General features: G+C 43.4%; 1 protein-coding gene across 15 annotated transcripts in view; it reads right to left on the bottom strand.

The window, feature by feature from the left end:
• SNX29 (sorting nexin 29) overlaps positions 1 to 26,076 on the bottom strand; it is a 304,758-nt gene that overhangs the window by 154,653 nt on the left and 124,029 nt on the right. For all 15 annotated transcript variants that reach the window (XR_014785563.1, XM_084818640.1, XM_084818628.1 and 12 more), the window contains one exon: positions 12,822 to 12,938. Coding sequence is in view for 14 of the 15 variants with exons in the window: in XM_084818640.1 (XP_084674766.1) it covers positions 12,822 to 12,938 (117 nt within the window). In the remaining variant the exon portion in view is untranslated. The remainder of the gene's footprint in view (positions 1 to 12,821; positions 12,939 to 26,076) is intronic.

Below are 26,076 nucleotides of genomic sequence, written 5' to 3'. Positions count from 1 at the left end.
AAGCTTTTTTACATTTTCTGACCATTGTGCTTAATCTCCAGCAGTCCTTGGGGAATGTGCATACAGCAACTGCATTTTGTACATAACCTGAGAATGTGCCTGATCTTTAAAACACACTGGAGAATGTGCAGACATTGGCAGAACAGTGTACACACCGCCCAGTCAATATGCACATTCTCTGGTCAATATGTATAGCCTCCCAAAAACATGCCCCATGGTTTCTATCTCTAGTTGCTGCATTCTTTTCAAGGCTCCAGGACTGGATGTAGGCCCATCAGAAATCTTTCCAGAACCACAGGCTATATGCATAGTCTCCAAAGTGATGTCAGAGAATGTGAATCCATCTTCCAGTCAATATGAGAACATTGCTAAAAGTCCACAAACATCAATTTCAAAGCACAGTATTGTCATTCATGCACATTCTCCACTGCATCTTGGATATTATGCATACAAAACCTTGTCAAGATCTGCACATTCCCCAAGGCCTTTTAGAGAGTCTGTACACTGACCAGGAAAAATGCACAATTGCATACTGTGTGCATTTTTCCTGGTCAGTGCGTACTCTTGCGTACTGGTGAATGTACACAATGTCTGGTTGTTATTAGCCATTCCACTCAGATTTCCCCTAACTGATACATATATTATAGATTAAATATTATTCTGCAGAGCCTTTGAATAGTAAGGATAATTAGAGGACTTATATTTTCTTAGCTGACCTCTTCATTATGACAAAGTTGGGATTTGACTGCTTTTTTACTTGATATCCATTGTTACATCATTTTTTAAAAAAAAACTTCCTTTCCTTTAATGCATGTTGAGTTTTTTGGTTTGTTTAGTTATTTAATTAGTAATCCTATATCAGGGTAACATAAAATAAAAGGAAAATAAAATGCAAAAATCCAAATACATGAAATCAGAATTTAAAAAGCAGCACAGTAAAACAATCAATTTAAAAACAGCAGTGACAAAAACATAGCAAGTCTCAAACAGCATTTTTTTTTCTTTTTTAACTCAAGAGTTTAAACAAATGCTTTAAAAAGACATAATGGAAACAAAAATGTAGAGATATTGTTTAAAAAGCTTGTGAGAATAAAATGGTATTTGCTTGGCACCTTAAAGATAGTAAGGTAGGTGCCAGGCAGACTTCTCTGCGGATGACATTCCATAACTAGGGGCTGGCGGGGGGGGGGGGAGAGATTTTTACGATTTTCGAAGGGCATCCCCAATCCTCTCCAGAAGGCAAAACAGGAACAGTGTTTCACCGGGGAGGTGACAAAAAATAGCAACTGTTCTTGGTAAACAAAGACAATTGGAGGTATGAGTACAGCCCAGAAGAGTTCTGGATGTTTAAAGAATATGTTTTACAAGATTTTGAGACAAGGTGGGTGGGTGGGTTGGGGAGGGTTTGTCATCCAAATGTTAGACTACAACCCCTGTTAGCCAACCTGGATTGAGATGATGATAGTGTCATCGTTCAACACATCTGGAGAGCATTAGGTTAGGAAACAGTGAACAATGGTCTGGAAAAAGACTTATGACATGGAAAAAGATACTGTTGCCGGACTTTAAGATGGAGACCTCTCTCTCTCTCTCTCTCTCTCTGAGTCTCAAAAACAGGCAGTGGCTGGGAGAGATATCATGGACGCACGTTAATTGATTGAATAGCAGTATAATTTTAGAAGGCAAAAAAGAAAAGAAAGAATAAATGCATTCTTCATGGAGCTACACCCAGAAATTTACCGGAACCAATGCCAGCAGACTTTTACACACGAGCGCTCTCTTTTGAAGTTCATTTGAATGTATATCCGATATTCTAATTCCAATTCAATTATTTCAAGTGCTGTCGCTTATGTAGCCAAACGTGGTAATAGCCACGCACAAGAAGGAGGTATCTGCAGACACAGGGTACGCCCAGCTTTGCAGAAATACAATACAAATCTTTAGGGGGGAACTAAGGTGGGGGGGAACAGCTCAGTGAGGACTGAGAGAGCTCACTGCCCATGGAATGCTGACTAACTGTTGGAGGAGGGGACCTGATTTTCCCCCCTCTTCCCTCCCCATCCATTTTTCCTTATCTGTCGTGTCTTTTTAGACTGCAAGCCTGTGGGCAGTGACTGTCTTTTTTGATGAGTGATTAAGTGAAGGCCACCAATTTGGATGGCTTTAAAAGGAGGTTAGACAAATTCCTGGAGGAGAAGGCTATCAATAGCTACTGGTCTCGATGGCCATGTGCTACCTCCAGTACCAGAGGCAGTGGGCCTGTGTACACCAGTTGCTGGGGAACATGGGTGGGAGGGTGCTGTTGCACTTGTGTCCTGCTTGTGGGTTCCTGGTCGACAGTTGGTTGGCCACTGTGTGAATGGAATGCTGGATTGGATGGACCCTCGGTCTGATCCAGCAGGGCTCTTCTTATGTTCTTATGTTATTGTAAGCCACTCCAAGATACTTGGGGGGGGGGGGCTGAGAGGCAGGATATACGTAATTAAATAAAATATATAAAACCGGCAGTGGGGGTGGGGGGAATCGATTGGAGTGGCTGGAAAAGGAGGAGGGAGGAAGCAACACAGATATAAAAGTGCCTGCCCTTTCATCTACTCAATTGCCAGCCGGTGCCCACCTTTTCACTCCGCTTGAGATTTCTTTATATGTATATAACCATCAGACCATCGCAAACATTTAACAAAAGATGCTAGATATCAATACAAAGGTAACATATTTACATAAAGTTAACTCTATCCAAGTTCATATAGAATAAACGTGAAATTCTGGATCTTTGGTTAATGTAAGTAAAATTTACACAACCTATATCAGATTATATAAACTCGCTCATGAACTTAGAAGTTTGAATCTCCATCACAAGGCACAGCATCCTCCTTTAAGAATTGTTTCCCTAGCACCAATTACAGTAGATATAAAGCATGAAGTCTTTGGAGTTAGATATCTATCTTACCCATAAATAAGATAGATTACAGTCTCACACACAGACCTCCCCGAGTATCTCTCTAAGTGTCTGACCCAAATATTGTTCCCTCAGCACATTATACAAAGACAATATACAATAACATGTGCAAGATATTACTCCTGTTTTAAGCCAGAAAGACAGCTATGCTGAGAATAGGGCCTGTTCCTGTGTCTTCCCTCTAACACAGCTGAAGGCATCAGATTTAACTGAACTTTAATTAAGGCCATAGTATCTCCAAGTCCCTGCAAACCCTTTAAATAGCAAGGTAGAACAAAAGGAGTGTAAGGAAAATTCTTATACAATGATGCTGTTTTAGTAACTGATATAGTAACTGATTGCTCTGTTCATCTGTAAGGGGACATCAGTCACTTTCTGCCTCAGAAAACTTTTGGCGAGTTCCATCCCCCCCCCCCACACACAGATTCTCTCTCTCTCTCTAGGAAAGCCTAATTTCACCACAAAAAATGAAACAAACCCCTTCCAAGAATGATTGTTCATTTCCTGATAGGCTATCCTAAGAGGACCCAAAGGCTCCCTAAAGATAATGTTTACCAAGTAGTTTAACATCATTTTATATGCAACTGTTTATATTGTTATTTCTGTAGAACTACATAAATCAGTGCAGCTCTACATAAATCAGAAAGGACTGAGGCAAGACTGCTAGGAATGAGCATTTTTTTAAAAAAATCAAACTATCTCTGTGTGGATCTGCTTTGAAGAGTAAGATATATACAGTTCATTCGCTCTGGTCAGCCTCCTATGTGAAAAGGGAGAGCTTTGAAGGCTCGCCAGACCAACACACACACACACTTTTTTGTTGCGGCCCACATATCTCTATGCATGTATTATTTTAAAGATTTCTACCTCACACCTTTTATCTAAATGCTCCCCAAAGCAGCTTCCAATGAAAGTGGTTCACATGTTCAGGACATCATCCTACATTTCAAGCCTCAAATCTCAGCTGAAACCCTGCACATTTTCCAAAAGAGGCCCAGGAAAGATGCAAAAGCAGAGATATCTGAAGCACAGCCTTTTGAACACTATGCCTTGCTTTGCTCATCGTAGGTTTTTCTTAGTTTACTTATGCTGACTGTGTACTTGTGTAATTGAAAAAGTAAGTTTAGTTTTTCCTTATGCTTGTTTTTATAGTACTACTACTTCATTTTTAGTTGTAGCAAACCATCTTAGGCAAAATGTTGCGAAAGGGGAGGACGGATTTGAACAACATCTGCAACAGGGACCACTCCAATAATCTGCAACAGATGCAATCAGACATTAAATTCATCCATTGAAAAACTAACATCCCATTTCCCATTATTGTACCTCAATTTCACCCCTATAGGGGAACATTTATAAGTAGCAGCAATCACAAAGGAACTACAGGGAGATATAACTCATGGTAACATTTCCACTGCACATATAGACTCACTTTCAGCGTACCTTCCTTGAGTTTAAAGGAGAAGTCATTTGCAAGCATTCGTTAAGCTAATCTGCAATGTGATTTCTAGAGGTACACGTTCTGTTCTCCATAGCACAGCAACATAGATGGTGATGGAAAGGAGACAAAATCATATTGACCAAAATTTCTACTTTAAAAGATACACTGATGCAGCTGAACAGTGCCAAGTGACGGTCTACTGATCAACACCCTTTTGCTATAAGATTAAATAAATATGGATTCACTAAAACATAAATAAATCTAAATAAGATTATAAATATTTATCAATAAGATTATAAATAAACATTTCCCTTCTTTTTGTTGTTTCTGTTTATTGCTGTATTTGCAATAAAAATTAAAATCAAATTAAAATCAATTTTTTTTAGAAGGGATCATAGAATCATAGAATAGTAGGGTTGGAAGGGGCCTACAAGACCATGGAGTCCAACCCCCTGCTCAATGCAGGAATCCAAGTCAGAGCATCCCCAACAGATGGCTGTCCAGCCTCATTTTGAAGGCCTCCAGTGTGGGAGAGTCCACCACCTCCCTATGTCATTGGTTCCATTGTTGTATTGCTCTAACAGTCAGGAAGTTTTTCCTGATGTTCAGCCGGAATCTGGCTTCCTGTAACTTGAGCCCATGATTCCATGTCCTGGATCAAATACAATTACAATGCCAAAAAGGGGGGGGGGGGCACAAGAAAAAGAGGCAGGGGAAAAAATCTTAAAGGAAAAAGGGAGTGATGGTTAACAAGAGGAAGATCAAATTCAGCTTTATGCCTAGACAGGGAAAGTAGTTCCATATAATGCTACCACTGAAGGGAACCAAAAAGGAAGTTGGAAGGAACCAAGCAGGAAGTTGGTAACCATGCCCCATTGGTCATGCCCCCTGGATTTTGGGGTGGATCACAGTGCCACGGGTTTTTTGTTCCAAAGGCTGCTCTGCACAACTGCACAACCCATATGTGGGACTGCAGAGAGACCACAAAGGAGAACCTCACAGCTCTTGCACTTAGCCACCCCACTGTAAAAACGACACTGTAGAGCCACCTTCCCCCACCTGGTTCCCTCTGACCATGGCTGGCTGGGAAATGCTGGGAGTTGTAGTACAACACATTTGGAGGGAGCCAGGCTGAGGAAGGCTGATCTAGGGGATGACTAATTAGAAGCTATTAAATGGCAAATTATTCACAAAAGGAATACATGCCACCCACAACTTTAGAAATACTCCCTGTCTTTTATTCACCAGCAGAGAAAGGGTATCTTGTGAACACTTCAGATCATCCACTATGATCCAGGAATTCAAAGGCAGTCCTGAACTCAAAGGCATTTTCTTTCCTTTCCAGTCGATCTTAAAAACAGGAAGTCCGCCCAGAAAAAGTTAACAAAGAGAGATATGTGGAAGGTGAGGAAACAACTATGAAAATACATCGGGGGTGGGGGGGATCACTGCCTTTTTCATATGCATTGGCTCTGAGGAGAACATACACAGCATCATAACTGAGCAACAATAGGGACTGTTTCCAAAATTTACAGGTCAAGCACAATCTGGAAGCTGAAACAGGTTTTTAAATATCTTCTTGTTTCACTTTGTGATGCATTTAAAGAAAAAGAAAAAATGGGTCACATTTTATATTCCTCCCCCTTCAAACTGTGAATATTTTAAAGTTGCTGTACTGACGTATAGTGCTTATTATTCAGCATCTCTCCAAAGCTGGAGGTTTTAAAAAATACGTTTGAAGTTACGGTTGTTTGATGGCTACAGGGAATAAAATTATTAAATGCATTCTTTCAGGTGCAGACTTTGGGCATTTATCATCTGATGCTTTAAAGACATTTTGAAACTAAAAACTGAATAATAGGGAGGGGTCATAGCTCAGTGATACAAGCATATGCTTTTGGTGCATAAAGACTGGCGTCTCCACATCAACCATCTAGGAGAAACAGAAGCCCAAGGACTCCTTGGACATGTGAAACCGGTTCCATAGTTCTTTGAAGCCCAGCAAAGCCGGTTCATATTATGGAAGCACAAAGACAGCCTTCATCAATCTGGTGACCTCCAGATGTCTTGAACTAGAACTCCCAACATACCCAGCCAGTGCCAGCCTTGCTGGCTGAGGATGGTGGGAACTGAAGCACAACACATATGGAAGGCTCTAAGTGGTTGAAGGCTGCACCAAAAGGAGGCAGCAGACAAAAACAGCACCAGACACCTCCTCTTGTTCCAGCTGAACTGTCCTTTCTTCCCACCCACAGCCATCTCCCACCAACTGCCCTGCGGGAAGGATGAATCCTGATGACAGGTTTGACACTGTTTGTTGCAGTTTTATTAATGTATTTCGATGTCACTTCCCAGCTGCCTTGGAAGGAATTTATATCCTGAAAAGCGGGATATAAATAATTATAACCAATAAATAGGTATAAGATTCTCTACCATTTCTTGCCAACCTGCAATTAATGATTATACAGACGATTCCTAACACTCTGTTAAGCAAAAGATGAAATTTGGTGAATTTGCCTCATTTGTGCCTTAGGACACAATTTGGATTTTCTGACTGCAGTCTCTGTTCCCCCACCCGGCCATAGTAAAGAAACGGTGTTTCACAAACAAGACCGTAGGCAAAACTAAAATAACCAGGATAAGCCGAGTCTGATGTTCTGCCTTCCACTAGACTAGGACTAAATTAAACGGAGAGGTATTCTGCTTACAAATTGAGACATATGATGTCCCGTTATGCTTATCTTGCCCTTAAGATTTCATTCTGAAGTTTATAGTTAGCAGTACCTCAATTATACCCTTGTCCGTGCCACTGTACTTGTGAGACACGTAATAAATAATTCCACCACCTAATTATTTTATATTGTTCCATTAGAACAGGCGTCTATTGCAAAGGACACAGTCCCCTTGTGTTCCTTAATAATTTTATAATTATCTCTTTCCCACCAATCCAATTTGCCTCTCCAGGACAACCCTGACTAAATTTACACTCATTTCCCGTACCAAACATCTAGACATCCATTTGCAGGCCAAAACATTCCATTGCTTAACACTGCTTGCTCCATCAGAGATCATATTTGCAGATAATTGTGCATGATGATAATCTCCACAATATATACAACCACCCATACACATTTCATTAGTTTATTTATTTACACAATTTATATACTGCTCTGTATTCAATAAAATATCTGAGCCGCGAACAACATGATGATGATAGAAATTTGAAATTAAAATCTTTTCAATCAGATTCTGCCAATAAAACCATAGCTGGTTAGTCAGGGAAGGTTTGTTGAAATGTCTTCAGCAGGCACCAAAAATGAGACAATGTTGGTCCCTGCCTGACATCAAAAGGCAGGGAGTACCATAGAGAGGGAGTCAACACACTGAAGACTCTACTCCTAATAGATTACAAACAGACGGCAGGTCCATGCAGAACCACAAGGAGTTACTCATCATTGCCATGTCCCTCTAATATGAACATCTGCTCGATAAAACTATGACTCTCAAGAGTGTGAGAAGGCCCCTACTAAAGATGCCTTGGCAGGTGCTAAAGGAAGCAGAAGCAATGACCAAATTCTAGTTGACTGGGGCCAGGGTATGGAAGCTGACGATGCTGTGAGCAAAACGCAATCTGATGGAGCATGCTACAGACATATGCAGTCCTGCTCTTTTCCTTCTGACTCACAGACTACTTGACCATGAGCACCACCAACCAAAATGCCCATTTTCACTTTATTAACTTTGCGGGTGTTAGGCAGGGGCATAGTGGATTGATTGTGTGCTGGTCTTGGACACAAAAAACCCAGGTCCAAACCATACTTTGACGTGAAACTCCCTGTGTTGCCATGGACAAGGAAGGACAGACCACCTTGAGGCTCTAAGTTTGTTACTGAAATTGTTGGGTGGGGGGTTAAATTACACACTGCCCTGGTTCACACGGAACGACAATCCAGGTTTACACTGGCCCAGTTCACATGGAACGACAACCCAGGTTTCTTTTAAACCTTGGTTATTGCAAACATGGCAGCTGCACGCTGCCTGATTACCCTTGCTGCAAGCAGGAGTGCCTAAACAACCCAGTGTTTCACTCTGGGTTCCAACTCTGGCTTCTCCCCCAACAAGCCAGAGTTCATGGTACGCGTGTCACACTAAACCACAGATGCCCTGACCCCTTACATCATCCCCCTTTTTTTCCATGCTAGAAGGAGGCACAGAACTATGCCTCCTCCCAGCATGGAGAAAGGGCCCCAGGCCACTCCACGTCCCTGCTGCTATCTCCAACCTGAGACAGCAGTGTGTGGGGGGGTACCTTCTGAGGGGATTCCTCCAGGGGGCAGGAATTGGAGCCTAAGCCCTACCCCCTGAAGGAACCCCAAGAGGCTGTATGGGTTGGATTGGGCCACCCCATGGGCCAGACTAGGTGCATGGGTGGAGGTTCTGCACTCCTGGGCTAAACAATCTAGGGACAGAGCCCCCCGCCCCAGGTTGTTTAGCTGCTCCCACTTGCAGCATTCACAGGGTTTGGGAGGGAAAAACCAGGGTTATTGTGATGTGTGAATGGGGCCACTGTAGGAGATTAAGGAGTACATCTTTGGGTACAAAAGGCATTTGTCTTATAGATGGTACAGAACAGAACAGCTCAATATATTTCACTGCATACTCACAAGATGAACACCAGCAAATATATCTGTATTCTCCAGTGGACAGATACACAGAAATCCTAGAAAGAGGACGCTGTCTGTGGTTCTCAAAGCCTCCTACATTGGCATGTCTCATTTCTATTTTCATTTTTCTTTCCCACCTTCCCCTTCTCTGCCCTTGCTATTTGAGAAACTTGGGAACTGACAGCAAACAATCATTTCACCCACTGCTTATACAACATGCATTCACAAATTAGCAAAGACCCATTGTATCTTTAACCTGCCCTAGCCACTCTCTGAAAAGAAGAAAAAAGGCCAATAGCTAAAAGAAATGCCATGTTTGTTTCTCCAAAAGCCTTTAAATTTGTGCATCTGAGCATTTAAACATTTGCGTGGGATCCTGACAAAATGCACACAATTCACTCCATGTGCTCAAGGAGGCTCTGGGCTGGTGTTTCTTAAACAGCACCCTCCTCATAGTGCTTAGCAAACCGTTTTTAGAATGGTGAGGGCACAGGAAGCCAACTGAGAACAGGCCCCTCCAGCAGCCCTGCAGAGTCCCAGGCAGAGGTCTTCAATATCACCTGCTCCCTAATTCCTTCAACTGCAGCTGCCAAGAAACATGGGACTTCCTTCATGCAAAGCATGTGCTCAACCACAGAGCTGTAGTCCCTCCATAGCTATGGACTTTCAAAAGCAGTTTGCCATATGGCTTGCGGGCGGGGATGTAGTCTGCCAAAGCTGTTGGGCAGATCTAAAAGTCACTCTTTGGATTCCAGCCCTTGGATATAAATACAAACTTACTTTTCATTTCATTTATTACGTTTTTTATACCACCCAATAGCCAAAGCTCTCTGGGCAGGTAACAAAAGACTAAAACCTTAAAAATACAATATTGTCTATATTATAAAAGCCATTTACATACAAACATATAAACACACTATATATATATACACACACACACACACACAAACAAACAATTTCAACAATCAACACTAAGAAGTCCCAGGACCCAATTAAAAATCTCATCAGAGAATCACAGAATAGTAGGGTTGGAAGGGGCCTATAAGACCATCGAGTCCAACCCCCTGCTCAATGCAGGAATCCAAGTCAGAGCATCCCTGACAGGTGGCTGTCCAGCCTCATCTTGAAGGCCTCCAGTGTGGGAGAGCCCACCACCTCCCTGGGGAATTGGTTCCACTGTTGTATTGCTTTAACAGTCAGGAAGTTTTCCTTGATGTTCAGCCAGAATCTGGCTTCCTGGAACTTGAGCCCATTATTCCGTGTCCTGAACTCTGGGATGATTGAGAAGAGATCCTGGCCTTTCTCTCTGTGACAACCTTTCAAGTACTTGAAGAGTGCTATCCCACCTCCCCTCAGTCTTGTCTTCTCAAGGCTAAACATGCCCAGCTCTTTCAGTCTCTCTTCATAGGGCTTTGTTTCCAGTCCCCTGATCATCTTCGCTGCCCTCCTCTGAACCCTCCCCAGTTTGTCTGCATCCTTCTTGAAGTGTGGCGCCCAGAACTGGACACAGTACTCCAGATGAGGCCTAACCAGTGCTGAGTAGAGGGGAACTAGTACTTCACAGGATTTGGAAGCTACGCTTCTATTGATGCAACCCAAAATAGCTTTTGCCTTTTTTGCAGCCATATCATATGCTGCCAAATGCCTGAGAGTAGAGAAAGGTATTAACCTGGCACCAAAAAGATGACAGTGTTGGTGCCAGGTTGGCCTCACTGGGGAGACTGTTCATAATCAGGGGGGCTACCACTAAGAAGGCCCTCTCACTTGTTGCCACCTTCTGAACCTCCCTTGGAGGAGGCACCTGGAGGAGGGCCTTAAGATGATGAGCACAGTATATGGATAGCTGAAAGGCCCTCCATCAGGTTTTGTAGTCCCAAGCCATGTAAGGCTTTACAGGTCAAAACCACCACCTTGAATCGTAATGCAGGGGTGACCAACTTCCAGAGGTCTCCTCTCCCTTCCCCCCGGAACATACCAGGGGTTGCACCCCTGGTGAAATTGCTGCTGCCGAATTTGCCACTTCTGGGAGCGCCGTTTTGCTCGCAGTCAAGGGGAATGCTCTCCACGCACCTGTGATTTTGGCCGCTGCGGCTGCAATTCCAGGGGCATAAAAATGGCTCCAGGGCTGCATGCAGCCTGTGGATCCTGTGTGGCCCACCCTTGTCAGAATGGGTTAAATAAAAATGCAGTTCAGAAGAAAGCCTATTGAAACAGAAGAAAAGGCAGCTGCACAGATTGGTAGCATTCCCAATGTGTTCCGGAAAAATTTCTTTATCAAGGGAAGCTTTCTTGTATTCCTTTAGTGCCTCTGTACTGTGTATTTGACACAGTGTATTTTCGTGTAAGCAAGCAAATTCCCAAGAGCTTTTTTCTTTTCTTTTTTCTGGAGGGATTTCATTGAATATGTATTTTGGTAAGATTTTGCTCCAGTAAACCAGTCACAACTGATTTTTGAGCAAAGGCAAGGAGATGATTCCACATGTGTCTAGAGAGCTCCCCTATCAGCAGGTGTCAGATCATCCTGTGTCTGGGTCATCACTAACTTGGTAATATCATCTCATCATTATCGTCTGGCCAACCAGTATGGCAGACTTCCCACAACTGGAGGGCACCAGGCTGGGGAAAGCTGCACTAAACAGTTTTTTCTAGGTTGCACTGAGGAGTTCTTTGCTTTATTACCTGAAACTTGGTTTTTATCTGTCTTGTTTTAAGACACCATAACGGTACAAATCAGCTGACCAGTTTTGGAATCATCCAAAAGAAAGCCATGGACAACAGCTCAGTTCAGATGATCTGCCAAACCATGGCTTGGAGGATAAGAGACAAGCCGCAAGCTCACATGCTCTCTGCTGTCCCCCACATAACATCTGGCTTCATTTTTAGTGGGATGCTTGCCACAGCTTGCCAATTTGGATGTCAGTGCAAGCTATGAGATAGGGCCTTCTTTGTGGTGGCACCCCAACTTTGGAATACTTCCCTTCAATAGGTACACTGGCTGGCACCAACCCTGCTATCATTTCATCACCAGGCTAAGACCTATTTGTATAAAAACATGATAGATAGATAGATAGATAGATAGATAGATAGATAGATAGATAGATAGAACGAACATCAGTTAACATCAAGGGGGCACAGAGGAAGGCCTCCAAAATAGGAGAGACAGCTTCATACAGGAAGAACTGGGTTCGGAGATACCTTGGGTCCCAGGCCATTTAGGACTTTAAGAGGTGAAGGCCAGCACCTTGAATTGAGTCCAAAACCTAGTGAAAATTGGTAGTAAACTAGTGAATCTGACCAAGGATAGATGTTCTGATCTCCTGTTCTGATCTCCTGATCCCTGCGTAAAACCCTAGCAGCCACTTTTAGGACTGGCACAAGAGTTTGTTATCTGCTCTGGGATTTTTGTTTATGAAGGACGGGATATAAATGGAAATAATTAATAAATAAATGAACTATGATTCGAGCTAAACTGCAAGCTAAAAGTGAAGCCGCATGTGCACAGAAGGAGGAGGGAACACACAAGCTCACAGCTCTTTTCTGAATTTCCAGACCATAGGCTAGGAGATGGTGTTAACTTCTTGCTCTTAAGGGTACACCATTTTAATCAATCAACCAACCGTTTTAATGAGTTTATTGTTGCCATCATCTTGCTCTGAATTTCCAGGGTGATGTATTGGAAGGACCTTCCCAGCTCTTCAGTGTGAAAAACAGAACAATTTAAATATCAGTATTTTAAAATAAACACACACAAACCTACCGGTCCTCTCAGGTCAATGAGCTCCTGTCTCATCTGAGTCACAAGAGCCTCTTTAGCCATCAAGGCACGGTGTAGCCTTTCACTGAATTCTATCAGCTCCCCGTGCATTTCCGCGACCTAAAAAGAACACAGCCAACAGCCTGGGTTGAAGAATATAAGCATCTAGACAAATAAAAAGCAAAATTTAAAAAATGCTGCTTCGTTTCTACATTTATAACAAAAGGAAACAATGTAAGTGGGCAATCTACTGTGAAATTTGAAAATATGTACCCTCTCCATATGACATCTGGAATACCTTTGGCTTGCTTCACATGTTTCAAGGGTGTCCACGTTAAAGCAACAACTAGTTACTCTCCAGGATCCAATGCAGATGATCACTCTGGGATATCCTCACATGGCTTCCCTGAACATGAGTCACCCTCCCCACACCCCACTGCAAGGAAAACATGTAGAATGTATTCTTGAACACATAAAGCGATAGTGTGTGCCCCCCCACTCTCTCTCTCTCTCTCTCTCTCTCTCTCTCTTTCTGTCACACACATGGGCACACACAGGCACACAGACAGGCACAGTATTTAAAGTAATAAGCACCTTACCTAACAAAAGCAGGATTAAACCTAAACTCCATATGAGAAATTGAGGCCCTCCAAAATGCCTAAAGAGCTAACAAAATATATACTCATCTGGCATTGTAGATAGCAATAGTTATAATTTCTGTGCTTTTAAAATATATCAATCGGGGAAAGGTCTGAGGATGTCAGTCTTAAAGGCTAGTAACACTCCCTTCTGGGTCCCATGTTTTGGACAGTTCTCAGAATTAGGGGATGGCAGAGGAATCCACAATGGAATCAAATGAGTTTGGATTTCTATGAATCCAACGAGTGGATTCCACAGCGGATTGGCTTTTCCCGAGTCTCCCAGATTCTGCAGACTTGTGGACCTTTTTCTTTCTTTTCTTTTCTTTTTCTTAACTTTCCAGAATGTTATGTACATTGAGGGCGCAATCCTATGGGGATAGGTGGCCACCTCTGAACCCGGAGGCCACCGCCTATCCAATGCAGGGCAGGAGAAGCACGGAGGGGATTGTTCTCTCCTGCCCTGCATTTGCGGCTAGATGGCCGATTTAGGCTGTCTAGCCGTGGGAAGGTGGAGTGAGGGAGGAGGCTGCTGGAGAACACATAGGATGTGTCATACTGGCATTTCCACCTTCCCCACCCGGAACACCCCCCCAGAATGCCCCATTTTGGCCGCTCCATGCTCCTCTTCTGAGTAGGGAGCATGGGGCAGCGGGGAAGCAGGGAGAGGTTGGTTCCTGGAAAACCACATATCCTATGGCCGTCTAGCTGCTGACTAGCGGCCATAGGATTGCTGCCCCTGGTCACAGGAAAATATGCAAAATACAAAAACACTGGCTGAAAATGCACATTTCCCCCATAGGCTAAAGCATTTTAAAAATTTCTTTTAATCAGTTTTGTATTGTGAGTTCTAACAAAACAAACAAAAATAACAAAACCAAAACAAAATACAAATATAGCAACATATTCTAAAATCCCCAGTTTCAAATATTACAATATTCTAGGGAGAAAAAAATGAGAGAAAGAATAGGTTACACATAAACTTTAGTAAACACAGATCAGATATCCAAATATAAGTCCCACTGCAAGTTATGTCTATATACCATTCTTTCAAATGTTCCTAATGTTGTTAAGTCTTCAATCTATTGCATTATATAGGCGGTCTGCTTTTATCCTTCCAGTATCATAGTATCAGTCTTTTAGCAACCAAAAGGGCGTGAAAGATCCATTTCCGCTTACCATGTGTTAGCCATAGGCTAAAGCATAAAAATGTGCATTTTGGGGAGATTTGCATATTTGGGGGGGGGGGTTGCACATTTTCATAAGTGTGAATTTGCACAAATTCGGGAAATTGGGAAAAAACCTAATTCTGCCAATGAGCGGAGAATGGAATGAAAGGTGCCTGACAATCTCCCAAATGCAGACAGAATGGATTTTACAAAATCCGTAGATCCCTATTCAGAATTCATACATAAGGTATTTTCAAAGGCTGAATGTCAATTCCAAGAATGCTTGCTTATCAAGAACTAAGACACCACAGCATTGCCTTAATGGAATTCATGTGTTTAATTCTACAGGCCATGTTTGTATGTCACAGCAAGCCATGAATCCTGGCTTTTTAAACTATGATGTACATGAGCAGCATGACTGTGCATGCAGCCTGTTGACTCCTCACTTTGCGCGAGCAGGTAAACAAACCAAGAAGCCACAATTAAGCAGAGTCTGAATCCAGGACAATAGCTCCAAAACAAGCCAGAATTGGAAGCCAGCTTCAAGCCAGGAGTTGAAGTTGGCTTACAAATTCTGGCTTATTTAGAATTAGTTAATAACAGTCCCTAGCTTAGATATAACAGGAAGCTATTCTTAACTATGGCTTCCTGGTTTGTTTACCCACATTTGCAAAGTGGGAGCAAACAGTTATGTGCACCTGCATGCTGCCTGTGCACATCATGGCTTGGTAAGCCAGGATTCATGGCTTTTTGTGAGATATGAACACAGCCATTGTGTTCCCTAATTTCCAACTTTTTTTTTTACTGTCTTCCTTTGTATTTGCATTATGCGTTTCTGCTCTATTTAATTGCATTAAAGGGGCTCACTTCACAGCCTCATTTGATTTAATTAAAGACTTCCCAGTTAATTACTCTATGCTAGCTTGTTTGGATAAGATCAAACATAGTATGCCTTCCACGGTAACAATTAAAAGCATTATGTATTCACATCCTAGTTGTTCCCTGACGGGAAAATGGTGCCACTTTGAACCTATAGAAGCAGCTAGTAGTATATTCAATCAATATAAAATTATATGTAGAAACATTATTATTAATCAGACAACATATGGTTACACCTGCTTGGCCAAAAGGAATGCCAACATTTACTGAGAATTCAAAAACTGAATCATGCACATTTACAGTGAACTCCCAATTCATCTACACACTGATTTAAATATTAGAAGATTTGAGGGCAATCTTTATGTCAGAATTCTTTTGCACTCTAGGTGACGTAGAGCCTTCCTGACCTCACTTTAACTTTTATGGCCCAGAAAGCACCATAGGTCTTGTCACAATATCGCTAGTATATCATAGTGGTTGATTATGTGTACCTCAGGCAGGATTTTGTGAAATGTCCCATAAACTAAATGAAATGCCCCTTACAGCACCAGACCCCTACCACCAGACAGTTTAAAACAACGTCTGAACCAGTACTATCAGGGTGCAATCCTAGGCATGTTTAGGCAGGAAAAAGTCCTACAACTCCCAGCATGCATGGCTGGCTGTGGAATACTGGGAGTTGTAGGACATTTTTCTGTCTAAAAATGCATAGGATGGCACCCTAAATAAAATCTCACAGGCTGACTAAACTATGTCCTTTTCCACAAAATTTCTCAATACTTTAAAATGGGGAGAAAGTCTACCTATCAGCAAGGGGGCTGTGCATTCCATTTATAGTCCACCTCCCTCCTTTAACCCCACACTTCTTCCATTAAGAGTGGGATAGCTCTCCAACCATTTTGCTGAACGGCCACCATTTATATAACATTATGTTTATGGAAAAACCCAAGGTGTCATTTATTTTGCAAAATGGTGGCTCACTGAGGGGCCAGGCGGCTGCTAGGGGCTCGCGGACTGTGCAGCGGTGTGGCAAACAGGGTCTGGCAGTCCGAGAGGGGGGCGGAGTCCGGTAGACCCCCCCCCCATGCGCTTGGCCTCCCAGACCCTGTTTGCCGACATCCCTAGTTTTGGACTTCAACCTTATCAGGAATGCTGGGAGATGTAGTCCGAAACATCTGGAGGGCACCAGATTGGGGATGGCTGCAGGAGAGTGCTGGACTAGTAGGGCCTGGCTTCAAATCCCTACTCAAGCATGAAGCTCTTTGGGCCAGTTGCTTTCTCTCTCAGAAAAACCAATTTAGGGCGTAATCCTATGGGGATAGGTGGCCACCTCCAAACTTGGAGGCGACCGCCTATCCAATGCAGGGCAGGAGAAGCACAGAGGGGATTGTTCCCTCCGTGCTTTTCCTGCCCTGCATTTGCAGCTAGACAGCCGATTTTGGGAAGGCGGAGTGGGGAAGAGGCTGCTGGATGACACATAGGATGTGTCATACCAGCATTTCTGCCTTCCCTGCCCCGGAACACTCCCTGGAACTCCCCATTTTGGCCACTCTGCACTCCTCTTCTGAGTCAGGCAGCATGTAAGGGGGGAAGGACCGTTCTCTGGAAACCAACCTTGGAACGCAGCCTCCGCGGTTGGTTCCTGGAAAACCACATATCCTATGGCCATCTAGCCGCTGACTAGCAGCCATAGGATTGCTCCCTCCTTGAATTTTTATTTAAAGTATCTTTTTATCCTGCTCCACAGCCAAAAAAAGGCTCCTGGAGTGGCTTACAATCAATCAGCAAAAAAGACAGTCCCTGCCCACAGGTTTACAATAAAAAAAGACATGACACACAAGGAAGAAGGGATAGGGAGGTAAGAGGGGGGGAAATGTGCATCCCTTCATCTTGTCTCAGTGTCATTGCCCTTTCCCTAAAAGCTTCAAAGGGTGAAGCAGATTACCAGGATAAATGGGAGAGGGAAGGAAGATAATATTCACAGCAAAGGGATGATACACAGGCTCAGTCATATGGGAAAGAGCCATTGATTAGTGGTAGAGCGCATGCTTTATATACAGAGGGTCCCAGGTTCAATCCTTGGAATCTCTAGTGAATAGAATCAGGTAGCAGGTATTGGGAAAGATTCTTTGCTGCCTGACACCCTAGAGAGCTGCTACCAGTCAGAATATATAATACTGGACTACATGGACAAATAGTCTGACTTAGCATGAGGCAGCTTCCAAGGGGAGAGACTGTAGCTCAGTGATAGAGCACATGCTTTGCATGAAAACATTACCAGGTTGAATCTTTGGCATCACCAGTTAAAAAGGATCAGGTAACAAATATTGGGAGCAATCTCTCTGCCAGAGCCCCTGGAGAGCTGCTACCAGTCAGAGCAGGCAATACTGGCCTAGATAACCCAATAGGCAGCTTGCTATGTCGGGGAGGGAGCTCCACTGAGTAGCACCAGGCATGAGAAGGCCCCAGGCCCAATCCCTGGCACCTCCAGTTAAAAACAAACAAACGATGGAGCTGCAGGTAATGGGAAAGACTCTGCCCAAGCCGCTGAAAGTACTGGGCTCGATGGATCAATGGTCTCCTCACTTGGCATGAAGCAGTTTCACATGTTCAACCCACACTGCCCCATCTTCGAGGGCCTGCCTTCATCAAGAATATGCCTTTCCTGCCATGGCTCTGTCACCAACTGTGCTACGAACGATTTGGGTTGACATTCTGCACTCCATCAAAATGCGAGAAATATTCCTGTGGTTTTTCATCGCTCCCGTTATTTCTGTTTACATTTGCAAGAGTAGACTTGTTCGGAAGGATCACAAGACTTCAGAACAGGGTGAGACCCGTTCACATCACTCATTTCTGTTGGATGAACACTTTTATTTCATTTCAGTATATCATCTGTATCTTCCCAAATTCCTGCTGCCCTAAGAAGTACTTCTAGAACTTCCACTACTGCAGGGGTGCGCATGTTGTGGCCCTCCAGGTGTTTTGACCTACAATACCCATCGACTCTTAGCCTGCATAGCCAATGGTGAGGGATGATGGGAGTTATAGTCCAAAACATCTATCCCCTCCTCCACCACAATATGCCAAATGATCCAATAAAATCTAATTACAGAGATAAGGTTTCATTGTTTTTGCACCAGCCAAAGGGACATGAAGGGGGATAGAATTTTCTCTCACCCCAAAGGTGGGATAAATCTACTGCACAAATCTCTCTGGCGTTTCTGATTTCAAATCAAAGCAATCTAGATTCCCGAAGCTGTGTCAGGAACCTACATGTCTGAAGGAAATATGAACATCCTTTTAAAAGAATGCATTTTGATCAAGCAATCTTAAAACCCCATTAACACTTGATGGAAGCCACATGCTCAGCAGGGATCCTCAATAATCCGACGTATTTAATGTCTATTAAACTCCGAGGACTAACGACACCTGATTAAAGTATTATTCAAACAGGACGCATTTGGCTTCACAGCTGATAGCCACAAAAGCGAGATAGGAACATAGGAAGACTGAGACTGAGTCAGACCTTTGGTCCATCTAGTCCAGTCTTGTTGACACTTACTGGGAGTGGCTCTCCCAGATTTCAGGAAGGATTCTTTCCTAACCCTACCTGGAGATACCAGGTTTGAAGCTGGGACCTTGTGCATGCAAAGCAGGTGCTCTACCACTGAGCTATGGCCCCTCCCTTGATATTTCTATGGTGCAACAAGTTAGTTCTGCAAGATATTTTAATTTTTATAAACTAAACTTCCAAAGCAATTTCACTGAGTAAGTCGTATAACATGACCATTTACTCGTGCAATGAAAATATGCATGCGTGCACACGTTTGACTTTCATGCTGGTGACCACGTGTGTTTATTGTTTAGCAATTGCACCATCAAGTGGTGGCTTTTACATATTGAAGTCATTGCCTTTGCCCAACTTGGACATCAAGGCAAATATGATTAGAGGAGAAGGAGTATGGAACTGGCACTAGAGAGGGGAAGAGGCTATGAGAAAAAGACTGGTTGCTTACTCGTAATTTGGCTCTTTGAGTGGCCATCTGAACAGTCACACGTATGAGTTCTGTGCCTGCACAGAGTTCAGTTTGGGAAGTGTTTAAAGCCAGGCTAGTGCTCTGACAGGTACCCTGCCCCCATGCACATGCTCAAGGGGGCGTGGTTGCCACGAAGGATAGAGAAAGTTGCAATGGATTCAAATGAGTTTGGATTTTTATGAATCTGACCCACAGGTTCTGCAGCAGACCAGCTTTTTCTGAGTTGCGCAGACTGGTGTTTTACTTTCTAGAATTGTACTCAAATTCAGTTGTACAAAAATACAAAAGCTGCTGGAAAATACACTAATATAAACACTTAAAAAAAAAAAAAACCACATACACTCACACACAATGTTTTATACATTTCTGATCTCTCTTCAGCCTCTGCTCTGTAGCAATCTTTTGTGCGCGTGTACGCTCTGCTCACTGATTGTACGCTGAGCTGCGAAAAATATGCAAAATGTTACGTGGCAGGGAAAGCACTGTAAATTGTGGTGGACTTTTTTGCGGACTTTTCTGAAGAGGGGGAACAATCCGAATCTGTCAGTGAGCAGGTGATGGAGCAAAAGATGTCTGACAATCCACAAAACACAGACAGAACAGATTTAACAAAATCAATACATCCCTAGTTGCTGGCTTCCTGCTCAGTTCCGTTTCCGACTGCCACCGCAGCTATATAAATGGAGAAAGCACAGGAACAACAGCACTCACAGTGGGTACGAGGCTGGGTTGCGCAATGGCACAGATGACCACATGAAGGACCACAGTTACAGGGAAGCCACCCATCTTTCGCCGTCACAGCCTGGGTGCTGGAAAGGATGGTTAACACCAAAACCGGTACCTAAACAGATTGTCCTGATACAGCAGCAGCTGTCAGCATAGACGTGGACTCTAATGTGCAATTACCTCCACCCTGGAAGCCAGTGCTGTGGCGGAGTGAGAGACCTTCAACAGCATGGCCATAAGGAGGGCGAGAAGTGGAGCCAGGGCTGAATGAAGCTTCAAAGACCTTGACCAGCCTTCCTCAACCTAGTGCCCTCCAGATGTTTTGGACCACAACTCCCAACGGCCTATGCCAGGATAGCCACTAGTCGGGGATAAGGGGAGTTGTAGCCCAAAACATCTGGAAGGCACCAAGTTGGGGAAGCCTGGCCTAGATGCTGGTGAGTAAAAGCCAAGGAATGCTTACAGGAATCCGTGAAATGGCTCTCTCCAAGGAAGAGGAGACACAAATCAGGGCTGTCCATCAATGGAAACTTAATTGACAGAACTGTTGTTGTTGTTGTTGTTCAGTCGTTCAGTCGTGTCCGACTCTTCGTGACCCCATAGACCACAGCACGCCAGGCCTTCCTGTCCTGCGCTCTCTCCCGGAGCGTGCTCAAGTTCATATTCATTGCATCGGTGATGCTATGTAGCCATCTCATCCTCTGCCGTCCCCTTCTCCTTTTGCCTTCAGTCTTTCCCAGCATCAGGGTCTTTTCCAGGGAGTTTTCGCGTTAGGTGGCCAAAATATTTCAGCTTCAGCTTCAGTATCTGTCCTTCCAATGAGCACTCAGGGTTGATTTCCTGGAGGATGGACTGATTTGACCTCCTTGCAGTCCAGGGGACGCGTAAGAGTCTTCTCCAGCACCACAGTTCGAAAGCATCAATTCTTCGGCGCTCAGCCTTCCTTATAGTCCAGCTCTCACAGCCATACGTTGCTACTGGGAAAACCATAGCTTGGATTAGACAGAACTACCCTGACCCAGAAACTCCTTGTACATGTACAGTCCAAAGAGACGTAAGAAGCTGCCTTATGCTGAGTCAGACCATTGGCCCGTCTAGCCCAGCACTGTCCACATTCTCTGGCAACAGCTCTGCAGGGTTTCAGACCAGAGTTTTCCTGCCGCACCTGGAGATGCTGGGGACTGACCCTGGGACCTTCTACATGCAACACAGGTGCTCTGCCCACCAAGCTAGGACCCTGCCAGAGCTATGGCTTGATGTCATAGGCTTTGATAACCAAACTGATGGAGAACACATGTCTCGCCCATGAATTTGCCTGTCAATGGCTCTTAGCCATGATACCAAAATGGAGCTTCCAATATCAGAGCCAGTATCTCTCTGAAAACCTGTTGCTGACTGTGTAGATGGACCTTTTGTCTGATCAAGCAGGGCACGTCTTACATTCAGTATATTAGCTGTGACACATCGAGATGCATTTCACTCCCATAACAGAAATAAGCAAGAACCTCTTGAAACTCCTGTAAGTTTAATTATGTAGCCTGAGCTATAGGAGGGGAAGAAGCTGCTATTAGGGGGGGGAAATCCAACCACCGCAACCGTCACCCACATGACAAAGTGGCAAGAACCTAAATGCCCACTAGTCACTTGGGCTTAATTGCATACTTGTCTGGGCCAAGTCCAATGCTTTCAAGATTCAGTGGACATTAATCTGAATACTGCATCAATGCAGAAATAAATAATGAATCATAGATAATGGATGTGCATACACAAGCTTTTTAAAAACAAAAAATGCGTGAAGGTAACAAAAAGCAAAATTCGGTAAGATGGACAATTTATGCAAGGGGTGTGCGTGTGTGTGTGTGTGCGTGTGAGTGAGTGAGAGAGACACACACAGACACACAGATACACAGACAGAGACAGAGAGAGCGCACGTGCAAATGCCTATACATTATATAGATACAGACACTTCATTACATAATTAAAAGAGCAATCTTATGGCCCTTAGACAGTGCCAGTGGGCTGGATTAGGCCTGTGGGCCAGAGGTTCCGCATCCCTTCTCTACTATAACTAAGACTAAGGATGTGTAACTGAACTGAATGTATGTTCTTCCCATTGACTCCTGCTTCCATTCCCCACCCCTTTACTCAGTTGCCCCCAGTGTTAGGTTGTAAACTCCCCAGGGCAAGGATGTCTCCTCATCTAAAGCGCCATGCACATAGCTGGCACCATATTAAAAATAATAACCAAGAACTACATGAAACACCACAACCTGAGTAGTGGAAGTCCTCCTCCACTGTGTTTCTGGCTTCTGAATACTTCTTTCCGGCATTGCCCACACCCTTTAAAGCTGCCTTTCCCAACCAGGTGGCCCCAGATGTTGCTGGACTACAACCCCCATCATCCATGACCATTCAGCATGCTGCCTGGGATGATGGGAATTGTCGTATGTCGTTGTTGTCCTCATCACCATCTGGCATCCCAGGCTGAAAATGGCTGCCTTAAAACCTATTTTCATAGGCTTAAAAAAATGCAACTTCAAAATAAGAAAGGAAAAAGTCCAGATGCTAACACTTCTATTCCTACCGTCAGATTCCACACTGATCTGGAATGAACATGCAATCCACATGCAATCCACATGACACGAAGTACAGAAGGGATGTGGGGAAAGAGAAAAACAAAACAAAAGGAGTGTCATTCTATTAATCGGAGCACCTAGAACATAGTAATGATTGTGAGGATTCAACACAGAAATCAAACATAATAACATCATGCAGAGTCACTGCAAATATCTTATAAAAGTTAGGCTTCTCATGTGACAAATAAGGCGCAGCTCAGGAACAGGAGTTGCCGCCAGAGGAAGACAATCAGAAGTGGAACACACGTATTGCGTCTGAATTTCTGAGGCTGAGTGCAAATCATAAATGTTTAGGTTACCTTCCTATTTTTACTTCCTCGTATAAGCAGAAATAGCAATGGCAGAGGATCTAAATTTGCCTGACATGTTGTACAACTTAATTTACCTGATTTCATGCTATTGTAGTAATTATCACTCACAAGCAGCCAAAGGAGTTATCCTAACTCTGGTTAAAATTCCTTCCTCTATAATTACTGAAAATTCCCTGCTGGCATCCATTTTCCCCCCCAACCATCAATAAACTCTCTTCACATACTTTCAACTACTAATTTGCTCCCTGCCTGTTTCCTTTACCTGTACATTAAAAAAAAAAAGATAACACAATGAATAATCCAATTAAGGGTTGTTTTTTAAAGGAGAAAGATTATCTGAATTACACATTAAAAGCATATAGGATTTTTATTCTTATGCCTACATACGCAGACAAAAGTGGGATCTCCTTATTTTGAAATATCTAGATAAATTAATAGATAGAATCAATAAGCTAACAACAGTGACTGCTTCAAGCATGAAAAAAACCCACAATACAGATACCAATTTCAGTTCAGCAAAGGGCAGTTTATGACCTCCATCTAGAGTAAAAGACCCTGTATTTTTGTATTTATTTATTACATTCCTATACTGCCCAATAGCTACAGCTTTCTAGGGGGTTCTGTAAGTTTGCAGAAAAGGGGAGTTGCCATAGCTCAATAGCAGAGCACAGGCTTTCTATGAAGAAGGACTCAAGTTCGATCCCAGTTTAAAAAACAAAAACCTTCAACTAGCAGGGTTGGGATCTTGAAGAGCAGCTACCAATCTACGGGTAAGCAGAAGACAGATCTCCAGATGTTTTAGACATCAAATCCCAGAAGACCCCGCCTGCATGGCCAATGGTCAAGAATCCTGGAACCTGAACTCCAAAACATCTGGAGACCTACTTTCTGCCCACCCCTGGTTAAAGAACATACTAGGCCATAAGACCAATTGTCTGAATACAAGGGAATTTCATATATTCTTTAGGGTGTGGGTCCAAAACTCAGTGGAAGGTCACATGTGTGCAAAACGTGTCATGCCCCCAGGTTCCATCCCTGGCCAGTTAGAAGGGCCTTGGGTAGCTGTTGCTGGGAAAAATGGTATCCCCAAGAGGCATCAATGGCTACTAGTCCTGGTGGCTATATACTACCTCCAGTATCAGAGGCAGTATGCCTATGTACACCAGTTGCTGGGGACCATGGGCAGGAGGGTGCTGTTGCACTCATGTCCTGCTTGTGGGTATCCCATGGGCAGCTGGTTGGCCACTGTGTGAACAGAATGCTGGGTCAGATGGACCCTTGGTCTGATCTAGCATGGCGTTTATGTCCTTATGTTATGCATACTCAATTGGTACATTCCATTCTGCCAAGTCTACCAACTCATTCTGCATCAAGCTAAAGTTTCTCTTTAATAAAAATTAAATAAAATGAAGTTAAGCTTAGTTATATATTTTCTGAACAAAATGTATTAGCACATTTGGCTAATGACTCAGTCTTTTAATACAAAGTTTATAATACAGCTAGGAAGATAATGGCTCAGTAATATATATTAAAAAAAATTACATTAAGTAATGAAAAGATGGTAAGAAGATGATTCATAGATCCCATCAGCAAGCAAGCCATATCTAACTCAATAATTTGACTTGAGGGTCCTGGGAGCTGAAAACAAAGATATGATGTTAAAATGTTTTCCAGAGCTGGACAATGTGTAGTTGGAACCCCAAGGCTTGGAGCTTCTTGTATAAACAAAATAAAAGTTCTTAACGTTTAAGACAGGAGAGAGAGTTCTGAAAACAGGGTGACAAAGATGAGAAAGGAAATGGAAAGCAACCTTGGAATTCCAGTGCACAGCACCAGAAGTTTGAGTAGATTGCACTTCTTGCAGAGTGTGCAAAGCACACACATCTTGCCCACATCAAGATGCAACACCTCCACATCCAACAAAATCTCAGTGAAAGGAAGATGTACTAGACTTCAGTCTGCATATTACATGGGGGCAGGGCAGGGAACCCACTTTGGACTGTCTGGAGCCTGGCCAGAAAACACCCTTGATTCAGATTCATGGCTTTTTCCCCAGTACTCACAACTTGTAAATTTGCATATCAAGGTCTGCTTAGCTGTAACTCATATCCACTGTATTTCTACATTATTTACTTTCTTTTCTTGCTATCCCACCTTTCTGCCAAAAAGGAAAAAATGGTGCACAGGTGGTTAACAATAATATCCAGATTAAAAACAAACCCTTAATTAAAACATAACGTTAAAAAACTAATAAATGAAAGCAAAACATAAAAACCTAATACATTAGAAACACAACCATAAACGTAAGAAATAGCTCCCACAAATTAAAACCCTCTTTAGAAACAGACCAGCTCATATGACACAGGTCTGCCTGAATAAAAACACCATTGTCTACCGGCACAAGGACGACAAGAACAGGGGCTAACCTAGCTTCCCTCAGCAGGAAGTTCTAGAGCTTGGAAGCAGCCATGTGATAAAGACCAGGGTGGATTAGGAGGTAAAGTGAGAAGACGAGGATGGATGAGCAGGCAGGGAGGCAGGCCAGTAACGCAATGGATGGGTCCATATGAAGGGTCTTCCTTTATATAGGCAGTGAGCAGACCAGAGAGAACTTCCTTCCGGCTTTGCTCCTCCCCTCAAGCCATAACCTCATTGGTCGAGGGGAATACGAGGTAGAACATGCAGAGACAAGGGTAAAGCCAGCCGCTATCAGCCAGCAGATCCAAGCACAGGGCTTCCTTCCACCCCTATCCCCAAGGCAGATGACTGTTCCCGCTGGGCTTGTTTGGTTTTATATTGCACTGAGTGTATGATTCTTAATATATCCAGTCACGTTTCTAAATGTTGTGAGCTGCTTTG

Source organism: Heloderma suspectum, chromosome 12, assembly GCF_057233095.1.
Source record: "Heloderma suspectum isolate Gila_16-S chromosome 12, 16-S_ref, whole genome shotgun sequence".
NCBI lineage: Eukaryota > Metazoa > Chordata > Lepidosauria > Squamata > Helodermatidae > Heloderma > Heloderma suspectum.
Note: the sequence above shows the minus strand (reverse complement) of the source record. Positions and strands in the feature narration are given on the sequence as shown.